We start from the raw sequence: 15,067 nt of genomic DNA, 5'->3' as shown, positions 1-15,067 counted from the left end.
GTTTGGAAAGCAGACATGAAAAGAATGAAGTAGAAGAGTGAGATTATTATATTTGACATGAACTATGTAGATAGTGTCAGTGATATCAATCCACCACTGGTCAACTTGGCTGATGATCAGGCGAAGGAGGGTCTTCTGTCTTGACTCACAGTTTAGAAACATCTGTACATTAAACTTTAGCTGACTATGTTTAGGAATGGAAACCAGAGATAACCCTTTAAACCATTTTATTAGGTTCCATTGTATGAATATCTCAAACACAGGGGAACACAAACATTTAATTATGATGACTACATTGAAATAACCTTGAATATGGGGTTGGGTGGAGAAGGAATGGCAACCCATTCCAGCATTCTTGGCTGGAGAATCTCAGGGATGGGGGAGCCTGGAGGGCTGCCGTCTATGGGGTCGCACAGAGTCGGACACGACTGAAGTGACTTAGCAGCAGCAGCATGGAGTTGGGAGAGGGCAGAGTCAAATCCCTTCATCTCAGCTCCACATCAGCTTATCAAGAATGGGTGGCTAACAAGGAGCATATCTACAGGATGACTTTCTATTCATTTTCTTCCCTTCTCATTGTTAGAGAGCTTTTGCTAAACAGACATTTCACCATTTCTCAGTGACTGGGGGCCCTGGACAGGTTTCCAGGGCTTATCTAAACTTCATGGTTGCTTCCTCTCTATCTAGTATATCTATTTATGTGTTTCAGGGAGTAAGTTAATTTTGAGTTTCAGCTCCACCAAGTTAGGAGACACAACAAGTGGAGGAGGTGGACATTCTATTCAATTAATCAAGATGTTAATATTGTTCTTCTTATACTCCTGTGACTTCTAGGAATTGGGGCTTTTAAAGAAGTCAAATGGGGCAACCAATGAAAGAGTAATCTAAAGAAACCTCTACAAATCAAAACCACAATGGGGTCCCATTACATGCCAGTCAGAATGGCTGCAATCCAAAAGTCTAGAAGCAATAAATGCTGGAGAGGGTGTGGAGAAAAGGGACCCAACCCTCTTATACTGTTGGTGGGAATGCAAACTAGTACAGCAACTATGGAGAACAGTGTGGAGATTCCTTAAAATCCTGGAAATAGAACCGCCATATGACCCAGGAATCCCCCTGTTGGGGAAACCAGATCTGAAAGAGACATGTGTACCCCAATGTTCATCGCAGCACTGTTTATAATAGCCAGGACATGGAAGCAACCTAGATGCCCATCAGCAGACGAATGGATAAGGAAGCTGTGGTACATATACACAGTGGAATATTACTCAGCCATTAAAAAGAGTACATTTGAATCAGTTCTAATGAGATGGGTAAAACTGGAGCCCATTATGCAGAGTGAAGTAAGCCAGAAAGATAAAGACCAATACAGCATACTAACGCATGTATATGGAATTAGAAAGATGGTAATGATAACCCTATATGTAAGACAGAAAAAGAGACACAGATGTATAGAACAGACTTTTGGACTCTATGGGAGAAGGCGAGGGTGGGATGATCTGAGAGAACAGCATCGAAACATGTATATTATCAAGTGTGAAACAGATCGCCAGTCCAGGTTGGATGCATGAGACAAGTGCTCAGGGCTGGTGCACTGGGATGACCCAGAGGGATGGGATGGGGAGGGAGGTGGGAGGGGGGTTCAGGATGGGGAACACAACTTTAAATGAGGACAAACATTTGGAAGACAATTTGGTAGAGCTTTACAAAACTAATGATAGTATTGCCATATGATAAAGAAATAGTACTGCTGGGCATTTAGCAAACTGAGTTAAAAATTCTGTTTATACAAAACCTACATTTGAACATTTGTGGCAGCTTTATCCATAATTACCAAAAACTAGAGCCATCTAAGATGTCCTTCAATCTGTTAATGGTTAAATAAAGTGTGGTACACTTGTACAATGGAATATTATTTGGTAATAGACAGAAATAATCTATCATGTCTCGAAAAAATATACAGGATCCTTAAGTGTCTGTTGCTACACAAACGAAGCCAATCTGAAAAGTCTATGTGCTGTGTGATTCCACCTGTATGAAATGCCAAACTAGCGATACACTGTTAGGTGGTTAGGTGGTGGTTAGGTGGTTGTCAGGGGTTCATGAGTGAAGGGGGATGAATGAATAAGTTACACCCAGGAGATTTTAGTACAGTGAAATCATTTTTTATGATACTGTTATTTTCAATATATTTTCTAAGACATTTGCTGTGTCTTCTGTGGGCACCTGAATGCCATGACAGCCTAGCAACAATGGGCTCATGTTTGTTTCTAATACTGTTATCCAGTTAAAGGAACCAGGGATTTGTCGAGAAATGGCTATTGTAGGAAAAGAAAATAAAGACACAAGATAAGCCAGGAGCATCTTTTGTCCCGGAAAATAAGGGAATGATCAAACATACATAAACTCACAAAATTTGATGCAGGTATACATCAAAGAAGCTGAAGAGCCTAATGAAAATAAAACTCCCAATAGCAGTTTTAGATTATAATCCAAATTATAAATACCCATGATTTCATCCTGATGTAAATGATTTAATAAATTAGTACATGGGGTAGAAGAGTAATCACCCATGCAGGAGAATTAGACATAAATAATGAAGCACACTACCCTAATCAAGGGGAGCATAGCTACTCATTCCTTTAGTATGGGCTGAGTGTAGTGACTTTCCTCTAAATACAGTGTGGATAGTAGGGAAAGTAAATCTACAGCGAGGCAACCTGAGAAACATTTCAGTCAGGTGATCAAGGTCAACATCAACAGACAAATCATGATGATGGTATAGGCACTTGGTGGAGGTGTCAAAATGGCAGATCACCTGTGGTGTGCTTCCCCTGAACTCATAACTCTGGTGTAATCATGAGAAAATGCCAAATACATTTCAGTGGGGTGATACCCTTCCTACTATGCAGTTGCTCAAAAAGTTAAACCGAATTACCATAAAACTCAGAATTCTGCCCCTAGTCTGTAACCCCAAAGAATTAAAAACAAGTACTAAAACAAAATCTTGTATGTGAATATTACAGAACTATTGACAATGACTTAAGGTGAAAACACTCTAAATATTAATCTGCTGATGGATGGATGAACAAATGTGTTAATCCAAACAGAATAATATCATTCAGCCACAACAAGGGTTGATGTACTGATACACATTTCAATATGGATGAAAACATTTTGGAACTAGGTAGAAGTGATGATTCCACAATATAATGAAGGCCTAAATGCCATCAGTTTGTAGCTTTCAAATGATTAATTTTACCTTATCTTAATTTTACCTTGATAAGATAAAAGTGAAGTGAAGTTGCTCAGTCCTGTCCGACTCTTTGCAACCCCATGAACTATAGCCTGTCAGGCTCCTCTGTTCATGGGATTTTCCAGGCAAGAATACTGGAGTGGGTTGCCATTTCCTTCTCCATATATAAAATGCAATGCTAAAAAGATAAATGAGTAAATATTAGTTTCCATTATGAATTAAGATTTTAGTTATCTACCTTTTTTAAAGCTCATTTTATTTTTAATCATGCTAGGCTAATGTGTACTTATGTAAAAGAGAATGCTACTGTTCCAACACAAAGTTTTTGCTTATTTCTCTCTAGGCTAGATGTCATGTAGAAATTAGTCTAAATTTTTGTAAAATGAGAATAATAGCAGTTTAACAAAAATCAATTTTTTAAATCAATCTGTTGAAATGGAGCTCTTATAATAATGTTAAATGATAAAAGAATTGTGATATTTGGTCTTCTGTGTGTACACATTACTTTTCTGAGCAGTATTATAGAGTTAGATATATTCAGTATGTCTAGGTTCAGTTCATGAATAAAGAATACACAGGGCTGAATGCCAAGACACACATGCTGTCCCTTTTCTACTATTAACTGGTAAGTTACAATCTTATTTCCTCATCTGATGGGTAATAATATTGTATTTCCATCTCACTGTTTTGTTGGAAATAATAAATGAGATAGTATAGGTATAATACTCAGAAAAGCAAAAAGCTTAATAGACATATGAGCTCTTTTTTTAAATATGTTATAACATTGATCTAAAAAAGAGGCAACACCTGTATGGAGATTAAATTCCTGATTCAGAATATTATTTCATTGGAATATTAGTTTTGACTTTAGCATATTGACCTTTGCCAACATGTTTAATTTCTATTTTCTTAGATATTATTATGGCTAAAATGTGTTTGGTAATTATATAAATGAGGTAAAAGCAGGTATAGGGTTTCTAGGAATATTCTGTGAATAAGTTTACAATAGAATATTAAATAATTTTTACTAATGAGTGTCTTAATAGGCAGTCCTTTTTCACTGGTATTGGTCTAAGTGATATTTAATTTATCAATAGACATTCAAATGTTAGGAGATGCTGAGTTTCCTTGGAGATACTGTTGTCATCATTTATTAACCATAGCTTCCTTTGTTTCCCATTTACCTTTTCAAGCAAACTTCTAATATTTTTTCTTCTCTTAATGCTATGGGAATTCAAGGTAGAGATCTCATAATTAACAGCCTGGGAATTCAGGTCACTGAGTCATCAAAGGGTCATCCAAAGCTGTTGTTAAAGCTGGAGTAACTGTAAGGAGAACTAACCACAGAGATCAAAGACGGAAACAGTTCTTAAGAGATTCTATTATAGTGAAAATATTGTTTCTTAGAGTTTGTTTCTTGGGGAGGTCAGGTAAGTGGAGAGAGTATAATTTAAGTGAATAGCCTGTTAAAATTACCAGCTTTTTCCCCTATATGGGCAAAATATAGCAACTCTACTACAACATTACAAAACTTCTCCCCATGTACCACCTTGCCTCCAGCTCTTTCTTATCTCTGTTTTTCAGTTCTATATGCAGTTGTTGAACCTTGTTGAAGACACAAGCGCCAGCCTTCCCAAGGGTAAATTCAAGTTGTCATTTCAGGTTGTGTGCAGCTCTTCCTACACCTAAATTGTATTTTAATTTACTGGGAAATTTTTGGACATGGATTATATTTCACTAAGTACTAGAAAGGACCTTGGGAATTGATTATGATGACCGTATATGCAAGGCAGCAAAAGAGACACGGATGTAAAGAACAGACTGTGGGACTCTGTGGGAGAAGGCGAGGGTGGGATGATTTGAGAGAATAGCATTGAAACATGTTTTTGTTTTTTTTTTTAAAACCAGCAGTAGACTGTCACAAATAGAAGGTTTTAACTTGGTCATTAATTTCTTATAGAGAACATTTTCTGTTAAGGAGTTATTGTGATTTTTTTATGAGTAAGCAGTCATTTACACACTTGTAAAACTAACTTTTAAACGTTTGACTAAATGGAACTGCCATCACTACAGTCTGAATTTGAAGGGTTGTATGTTCATCTGAACCTCTTATTCTGTGTTTTATCAATAAATTTCATTTTTAAGTCAAAAGCCAATATCAGGTTGTTTTAGACCATTTAAATAATACAGAAATATAGGCCTTAGGAAATAAAAGCCATATATAGTCCTATTTTTCAGGATTCACCATTGGTAATATTTAATGTGCAGCCTTAGAACTTTTTTTCAAGCACAAACATATTTTCATAAAAATAATTTTTTGCTGTTAGAGGTTTAATTCAGTATTTGGATGGTTGTTTCCAGGTACTTAAATAAATATAATAAACTGACATCAACATTATACCAATTTAAGACATAGTACTGGTTGTCATGTAACAATTTTTGCAGGAATCAATACCAGCTATGACTATACATACACAGATATCTTTAATACTTTTGACTTTGCACATAGGTGATGATATTATTATTACTCATAAGAACAGGACCTCAATTTTCATGTAACATCAAGTTTAACTAGATTAGTTCCTGAATTGCTATGGGTGGAAAGCTCTTTTTCTAGGACTGCACAAGCCCCAACAACTGATGATTAATATAGGCTTTTTCAGATAGTTTATGATGTTATTATGCAGTAGCAAGCAACCTTAATGCAAGTGACTCATAACAAGTTTTTATTTTTTCAGAAATATTGAGTATAGTTGTCACAAATATTGTGTATTTTTAAGGTATACAACTTGATGCTTTGACATAGGTCTATTACGCATTATGTATATCAAATAATTTTTGTTCTATGTCAGTATTATATATGACAAATATTACCAATAATTATCAAACAATTACCACAATCAAGCTAATGAATGTATCCACTGCTTGGCAGAGTTACCATTGTTTTGTGTATGAAAACACTTCAGATTTACCTCTCAGCAAATTTCAAGTATAAAGCACAACTTGCTTGTGCATTAGGTCTCCAGAACTTATTCACCTTGATATGTGAAATTTTGTCTCTTTTGACCAACACCTCCCCATTTCACCCTCCCCTCAGACCTCAAAAACCACAATTTTACTCTTTACTTCCATGAATTTGACTCTTTTGGATGTCTCATATGTGATACGATGCAGCGTTTTGCTTTCTATGACTGGCTTATTACACTTTTCTCTGCTTTTAATCACCTTGTTGCAAATGACTGGAATTTTTTTTTTTTTTTTTTAGAATGAACTGTATTTTGAAATGTGTGTGTTGTGTTGTGTTGTGTGTGTGTATCACATTTGCTTTAACTGTTCATTCTTCACCAGAACTTTTGTTTGTTTTCATAATTCGGTTAATGTGAGTAATGCTGCAATGAACATGGGACTGCCAATATCTCTTCAAGATACTGATTCCATTTCCTTTGCATATATAAGAAGTGAAATTGTTACATGAAAAGACAGTTCTAATTTTAATGCTTTGAGAACCTCAATACTTTTTCCAAAATGGAAGGCATAGTGTTATTTTTATGTACTTTTTTGTGTCCCCTAAATTGAAAATCTTTCCAGATCTGTATATTTATAGAACTATTTATTTCATTTTTATAGCTTCATAATATTGGAATTCTTTTTCATTTTCATCTGTCTCTTTTTCTCTTTCTTTTTTCCCTGACAGTTGGTGAAACAGAAAACTGTGAGTCTCCTAATCACTCCTGATGATAAGGCTAGGCATCAGTTTGTTCATTGGTCACTTGTACATGTTGTTGTTATTGTGCCTACTGTCAGTGCCTGTGCATGTATCTCCACTTTTTCCAGTTTAATCTCCTTGCACAGTTACTATATTGACCTTTGCATAAATATAATCTTTTGTTTGACTAATGCCAATATTTTGCCTTTCTTACTGATCTGTAACAAATGAAGAGTGTATTATTAATGGTATTTTAATGTTTAGAAAGTTTAGAAAAGAGAAAAACAGGAAAAAATAATTACCTAGTTTTCCTAATACTAATACAAAAATTTATCAGTATTTTTTTAAACTGAACTTTCTTTTAGTCTTTGAAACATTTTAATTTATTTTTTACATTTGGAAACAAAGTAAATATACACTGTTTTGTATACCAGACAATGTGTATTTAAAAATCTACATATTGCAATGATTAAAGCCTTAGACAGAAGCTTGATTATAGCTCCTTTGAAATGTTGCCCCCACTGCAGTTAGCTCTGATGATTGTAACATTCATTCTCTTTTGCTCAATCCAATTCTTTTTTTCTGTTATTGGCTGTAAACTCCTCCATTCACCGCCCCTGTATCAGGGCCTCCTGGCAGCACCCCTGCAGTGTTCTCTTTTGGCTACAAGACCCGCTTCACATCCACCCTCACAAAGTCCTTCCTGACTGGCCTGGCTGCCTGCATGTCTGTTCTTGGCTATAACAGTTTCAGGGGGCTCCAACCATCTTATGCTACTTTCTCACTGAGGCAATGCAAAGTCGTGCCCACAGGAGGCCCAGGGGTGGCGTGGAGTGCCAGGAGAGGAGGGACAGAGAGAGCGTGGTGTGGGGCCTGGGGGAAAGCTTAGTGGTGGCCGTGCAGGTGGGGGCCTCCTGGTGTTCAGTTCAGATGTGGAACAGGCATCACTAATCTGGTTTGTTTAAAGTTGTTTAGAAGATCATGTATGAATAGCTTATATAGAAATATTAATCATCTGTCTGATATTTTATAACATATTTTTCAGAGTGTGTTTTTTATTTTATGGTGTTTATATATCCATATAAGATATCTCTGTGTAGATATTTATACAAAATTTTGTACATCCACTATATCTAAGTATAGCAAGAGGGAATATTTTGGATAGTGCCGACTATTTTTCCTCCCTCATTTGTTAATAAGAGATACTCTTAGAATGAATTCTCCATCTTAAATGTTTGCTTAAATATTATTTTTATTTCTCTTGGCTTGTTAGCCTTTTTTGATGTTTAGATATCCTTTTGAAACTTTCTTGAGTTTATGATGAGAGGAAATAATCTATGTATTTCCAAGTTTTATCTGTTGTGCCAACACATTTGGTTGGATAATTCATCTTGTCCACGGGTGAGAATGATCATTCAATAGTCTCTTGAAGTCACATAAGTTTACCTTCTCCTTCCATTCTTTACACTGAAGCTTTTGTAACTGTTTGAAAGCAAAAAATTATCAGCTACAACTGAATATCCCCCAGATTTTCAACTGCATCATTGAAAAAGCAAGAGAGTTCAAGAAAAACATCTATTTCTGCTTTATTGACTATGCCAAAGCCTTTGACTGTGTGGATCACAATAAACTATGGAAAATTCTGAAAGAGATGGGAATACCAGACCACCTGACCTGCCTCTTGAGAAACCTATATGCAGGTCAGGAAGCAATAGTTGGAATTGGACATGGACTGGTTCCAAATAGGAAAAGGAGTATGTCAAGGCTGTATATTGTCACCCTGCTTATTTAACTTATATGCAGAGTACATCATGAGAAACACTGGGCTGGAAGAAGCACAAGCTGAAATCAAGATTGCTAGGAGAAATATCAATAACCTCAGATATGCAGATGACACCACCCTTATGGCAGAGAGTGAAGAGGAAGTAAAAAACCTCTTGATGAAAGTGAAAGAGGAGAGTGAAAAAGTTGGCTTAAAGCTCAACATTCAGAAAACTAAGATCATGGCATCTGGTCCCATCACTTAATGGGAAATAGATGGGGAAACAGTGGAAGCAGTCTCAGACTTTATTTTGGGGGCCTCCAGAATCACTACAGATGGTGATTGCAGCCATGAAATTAAAAAACGCTTACTCCTTGGAAGGAAAGTTATGACCAACCTAGATAGTATGTTAAAAAGCAGAGACAAAAAAAAAAAAAAAGCAGAGACATTACTTTGCCAACAAAGGTCCGTCTAGTCAAGGCTATGGTTTTTCCAGTGGTCATGTATGGATGTGAGAATTGGACTGTGAAGAAAGCTGAGAGCCGAAAAATTGACGTTTTTGAACTGTGGTGTTAGAGAAAACTCTTGAGAGTCCCTTGGATACAAAGAGATCCAACCAGGCCATCCTGAAGGAGATCAGTGCTGGGTGTTCATTGCAAAGACTGATGTTGAAGCTGAAACTGCAATACTTTGCCACCTCATGCGAAAAGTTGACTCATTGGAAAAGACACTGATGCTGGGAGGGATTGGGGGCATGAGGAGAAGGGGACGACAGAGGATGAGGTGGCTGGATGGCATCACTGACTCGATGGATATGAGTCTGAGTAAACTCTGGGGGTTGGTGATGGACAGGGAGGCCTGGCTTGCTGCAATTCATGGGGTCACAAAGAGTTGGACACGACTGAGCGACTGAATTGAACTGAATTGAACTAGCATAAAAAGCAAAGTTCATATCATGGATACAAGATTCCATCCTGTCTGGCCTGTTTCTCCTCCTGAGCTCAATCATTCACCTTCCTTCCTCACTGGCCTTCATGTCTCAGGGTCTTTACTCATGGCATTCCGAAGTCGACTACTGTATTTACTCTCCAAAAATAACTCATATTTAGCAGAGTCTGAGTAAGTATGATGGTGATGTGTCATATTGTTCTCAGAACCCTCTGTTCTTGTCCTTGAAATCAGTTGTCAAAGGTGTATTGTATTTAAATTCATTTGATCTATGTATCTACCTGTATCTACCCATCTAGATCTAGTCCATTTACTCTCAAAGTCAGAATTACTGTTTCACCTCAGAACTTGACATTGAACTTGGAATATAGTGGATACTCATTAGGAATATCAGTTACACTCATCAGCTGCATTAGTTGAAGAAATAAATTAATGCATTATATTTTCAAAATATATTAATGGCTGTTAGTGAAGATTTCTGATTTAAAACCATATTTGATGAAAGCTTAAATCTGTTTCTTTAAATAAAAATGTTTGATAAATGCTTTCGTTATGTTTTGTTTCTAGTCTTTAGGTATCAACAGACCAAGCCAATGTATGAAGCAAATGACTCTTCGGTGTTTGAATTTGTTTTCCTGGGACTTTCTACCTCTAGACCAGTGCAGCGTTTCCTCCTTGTCTTCTCTACAGTGTTTTATGTAACAGTTGTTCTAGGGAATCTCCTTGTTGTGTTTACAGTGACCTTTGACCCTCATCTACACTCCCCCATGTACTTCCTTTTAGCCAACCTCTCATTCATTGATTTGTGTTTTTCTACCATAACAGTTCCTAAGATGATTTCTGACCTGTACTCTGGGCACAAAACCATATCCTTCCAGGGGTGTGTCATCCAGATATTTGTCCTTCACACCCTGGGTGGATCTGAGATGGCACTACTCACTGCCATGGGCTTTGACCGATACGTGGCCATCTGTAAGCCCCTGCACTACCTGACCTTCATGAGCCCACGGGTGTGCCTTTTGCTTCCGTGTGGTGCTTGGGCTATTGGCCTCATACACTCAGTGGTCCAGTTAGCTTTTGTGATCCATTTGCCTTTCTGTGGCCCTAATGAAATTGATAGTTTTCACTGTGACCTTCCTTGGTTTATCAAACTTGCTTGCATAGATTCCTACAGAATGGAATTCATGGTCACTGCCATCAGTGGGTTCATATCCGTGGGCACTTTCTTCTTGTTGATTTTCTCCTATGTTTTCATTCTGGTCACTGTATGGAAATGCTCTTCAGGTGGCTTGTGCAAGGCCCTCTCCACTCTCTCAGCACACATCTCTGTGGTGGTTCTGTTCTTTGGACCATGCATCTTTGTTTACATGTGCCCACTTCCCACAGTACCAGTGGATAAGTTTCTTGCCATTTTAGGCTTTTTGGTTACACCCATCCTGAATCCTGCCATTTACACACTGAGGAACAAGGACATGAAGACGGCAATGAGGAGACTGAGTAGTCAGCTCCTGAGTTGGAGGAAGGTCTCCTAAGTAACTCATGGAAGCCCAAGTTACTTCAGACAACTTCATGTAATACAAATGCTTAAGTAAATATACAGCATTTGGGTATTTTTTTCCCTGAAGTCACCATTTTATAATATTCAGACTAGAGCATGTATTATAAGGTTACATTGAACTCTTTAGGTAACAAGTTGTTTGATAGCCAGATTAATCCCAGGAATTGCTTGGTGGAAATTTTTGAAAAACTCTCAGTTATACATTTTGAATCTCCTGAGTGTATGGCCTTATACATCACCCTGCTTGGATTCAATTAATAAATTTAATTCAATTAGTTGAATTAACATAACTATTTGTAAGGCCTCCTCAGACAACCATTTTGCCTTTTTGAATTTCTTTTCCATGGGGGTGGTCTTGAACCCTGTCTCCTGTACAATGTCATGAACCTCCATCCATAGTTCATCAGGCTGTCTGTCTATCAGATCTTGTCCCTTAAATCTATTTCTCACTTCCACTGTATAGTCATAAGGGATTTGATTTAGGTCATACCTGAATGGTCTAGTGGTTATCCCTACTTTCTTCAGTTTAAATCTGAATTTGGCAATAAGGATTTCATGATCTGAGCCACAGTCAGCTCCTGGTCTTGGTTTTGCTGACTGTATAGAGCTTCTCCATCTTTGGCTGCAACGAATATAATCAGTCTGATTTCGGTGTTGACCACCTGGTGATGTCCATGTGTAGAGTCTTCTCTTGTGTTGTTGGAAGAGGGTGTTTGCTATGACCAGTGCGTTCTCTTGGCAAAACTCTATTAGCCTTTGCCCTGCTTCATTCCGTACTCCAAGATCAAATTTGCCTGTTACTGCAGGTGTTTCTCGACTTCCTACTTTTGCATTCCAGTCCCCTATAATGAAAAGGACATCTTTTTTCGGTGTTAGTTCTAAAAGGTCTTGTAGGTCTTCATAGAGAGATCAAATTGCCAATATCCACTGGATCATAGAAAAAGCAAGAGAGTTCCAGAAAAACATCTAATTCTGCTTTATTGACTACGCCAAAGCCTTTGACTGTGTGGGTCACAATAAACTATGGAAAATTCTGAAAGAGATGGGAGTACCAGACCACCTGACCTGCCTCTTGAGAAACCTGTATGCAGGTCAGGAAGCAACAGATAGAACTGGACATGGAACAACAGACTGGTTCCAAATAGGAAAAAGAGTATGTCAAGGCTGTATATTGTCACCCTGCTTATTTAACTTATATACAGAAGACATCATGAGAAATGCTGGGCTGGAAGAAGCACAAGCTGAAATCAAGATTGCCAGGAGAAATATTAATAACCTCGGATATGCAGATGACACCACCCTTATGGCAGAGAGTGAAGAGGAACTAAAAAGCCTCTTGATGAAAGTGAAAGAAAAACTTGGCTTAACGCTTAACATTCAGAAAACTAAGATCATGGCATCTGGTCCCATCACCTCATGGGAAATAGATGCGAAGACAGTGGAAACAGTGTCAGACTTTTTTTTTTTTGGGGGGCGGGGCCTCCAAAATCACTGCAGATGGTGACTCTTACTCTTTGGAAGGAAAGTTATGACCAACCTAGATAGCATATTAAAAAACAGAGACATTACTTTGCTAATAAAGGTCCGTCTGCTCAAGGTTATGGTTTTTCCAGTGGTCATGTATGGATGTGAGAGTTGGACATGAGGAAAGCTGAGCACCGAAAAATTGATGCTTTTGAACTATGGTGTTGGAGAAGACTCTTGAGAGTCCCTTGGACTTCAAGGAGATCCAAGCAGTCCATCCTAAAGGAGATCAGTCCTGGGTGTTCATTGGGAGGACTGATGCTGAAGCTGAAACTCCAATACTTTGGCCACCTCATGTGAAGAGTTGACTCATTGGAAGAGACTGTGATGCTGGGAGGGATTGAGGGCAGGAAGAGAAGGGGACGACAGAGGATGAGATGGCTGGATGGCATCACCGACTTGATGGACATGAGTTTGGGTAAACTCTGGGAGTTTGTGAGGGACAGGGAGGCCTGGCGTGCTGAGATTCATGGGGTCACAGAGTCGGACACGACTGAGCGACTGAACTGAAGTGAACTGAACTTATAACTAATATTGTCAAAAGTTTGAGGGAGTTGCGAAATATCTAACTCTCCTTTGATTTAAATTTAGGATGTGAAATAATCATATTTTTTTCTGAAAGACAAAAAAATGTGTGAGGGGGGACCTAAAACCTGCAGAAACAGAACAGGGTAATAGAAGTGGAGTGGACAGTCGATGGATAAGGTAGCATAATAAAGAGAGATTGACAGATAGTAGAAGAAAAGCATTTGGGAAAGCCTCATAACGTATTTCATGAGCTTGGCCTCTGGCTACTAATCTCACCCTAGCTTGTCTCAATTTTGGACTCAAGTCACCTACAGTTGGCCTCGGACAGGGAAATTTATGAATATGTTGTTATTTCACATTTTTCTGAAATTATGACTTAATCCATCAATGAATATTCCTCCAACATTGGAGCATGTTGGTCTGGCCGTATCCTGGCTGGTGTTATCATTAGCTAACATCCATTCTGTCCAAATCGTTTGCTGACTATTTTTCTCTAATAATTCATCTTACATAACTTTTGTGTCACAACATGGGTCTCAAGTATGAGTTATTGTGTATAACCTGTATAAATAACAAAACTAATTTAATTTATGTTTACTTTGATAACTAGAAGACTGAGCCAAATTCCCTGCAAAGCTGTGAATGGACCCTATGTTTGAGTATTGTGATCCAAGGTTCATTTAGGATTATCAATCAGTTGTACATTTAGAATTTTTCCTGTTCATAAATATTTCATTGCTTTTATTTGTATTTTTAATGGATTCTTGTTAGGTACATTAATTAAAAAGAACAATGTAAAGCCAGATTTCTCTTTGGGTAATTTGCCATACTTTTTGAAAGTAGCAAGAGAAGGAAGAAGACTAAAGTCTAAAGTTCTAAGTATAAACGTTCTGAAGGGCAAAACTGAATCGCCTGAATTTTTTCAGACTGAGGAGAAAAAGATCTAGTAGAATCATCATCTAAACTTGGAAGGGATATATCCAAGGAACAGGAACAAACTTGAGGTGTACTAAGTCTTATAAAATTTACAATCCAGATTCAAATAGGCTTTAGTACTTGCTTGGATTGAAGTGATCACACCTTAATCTTTTATGCCTCATAGAAGAGAGAGTAGATAATTTGTGGAGGAATAGTGACTCAGATGGAAAAGATTCCACCTGCAATGCAGGAAACCTGGGTTTGATCCCTGGATCGAGAAGATCCTGTGAAGAAGGAAATGGCAACCCACTGCAGTATCCTTTTGGTTTTCACAGAACTAGAACAAATAATTTCACAATTTGTATGGAAATACAAAAAAACTCAAATAGCCAAAGTAATCTTAAGAAAGAAGAATGGAACTGGAGGAATCAACCTGCCTGACTTCAGACTCTACTACAAAGCCACAGTCATCAAGACAGTATGGTACTGGCACGAAGACAGAAATATAGATCAATGGAACAAACTAGAAAGCCCAGCTACAAATCCACAAACCTATGGACACCTTATCTTTGACAAAGGAGGCAAGAATATACAATGGAAAAAAGACAACCTCTTTAACAAGTGGTGCTGGGAAAACTGGTCAACCACTTGTAAAAGAATGAAACTAGAACACTTTCTAACACCATACACAAAAATAAACTCAAAATGGATTAAAGATCTAAATGTAAGACCAGAAACTATAAAACTCCTAGAGGAGAACATAGGCAAACACTCTCTGACATAAATCACAGCAGGATCCTCTATGACCCACCTCCCAGAATATTGGAAATAAAAGCAAAAATAAACAAATGGGACCTAATGAAACTT

General features: G+C 37.7%; 1 protein-coding gene across 1 annotated transcript; it reads left to right on the top strand.

Moving 5' to 3' along the window:
• The first annotated feature begins 10,262 nt into the window (after window positions 1-10,262).
• Window positions 10,263-11,204, top strand: LOC122444084 (olfactory receptor 4F6-like). The gene has a single exon (XM_043472886.1). It carries the CDS (start codon window positions 10,266-10,268, stop codon window positions 11,202-11,204), a length of 939 nt encoding a protein of 312 aa, XP_043328821.1. The 5' UTR covers window positions 10,263-10,265.
• The last annotated feature ends 3,863 nt before the right edge of the window (window positions 11,205-15,067 follow it).

The sequence above is a fragment of the Cervus canadensis genome, chromosome 6 (assembly GCF_019320065.1).
Source record: "Cervus canadensis isolate Bull #8, Minnesota chromosome 6, ASM1932006v1, whole genome shotgun sequence".
In the NCBI taxonomy this organism is placed as follows: domain Eukaryota; kingdom Metazoa; phylum Chordata; class Mammalia; order Artiodactyla; family Cervidae; genus Cervus; species Cervus canadensis.
Note: the sequence above shows the minus strand (reverse complement) of the source record. Positions and strands in the feature narration are given on the sequence as shown.

What these genes read in the sequence shown, in the direction of transcription:
- LOC122444084 (XM_043472886.1), top strand. Translation starts at nt 10,266, where the DNA reads ATGTATGAAGCAAATGACTCTTCGGTGTTTGAATTTGTTTTCCTGGGA.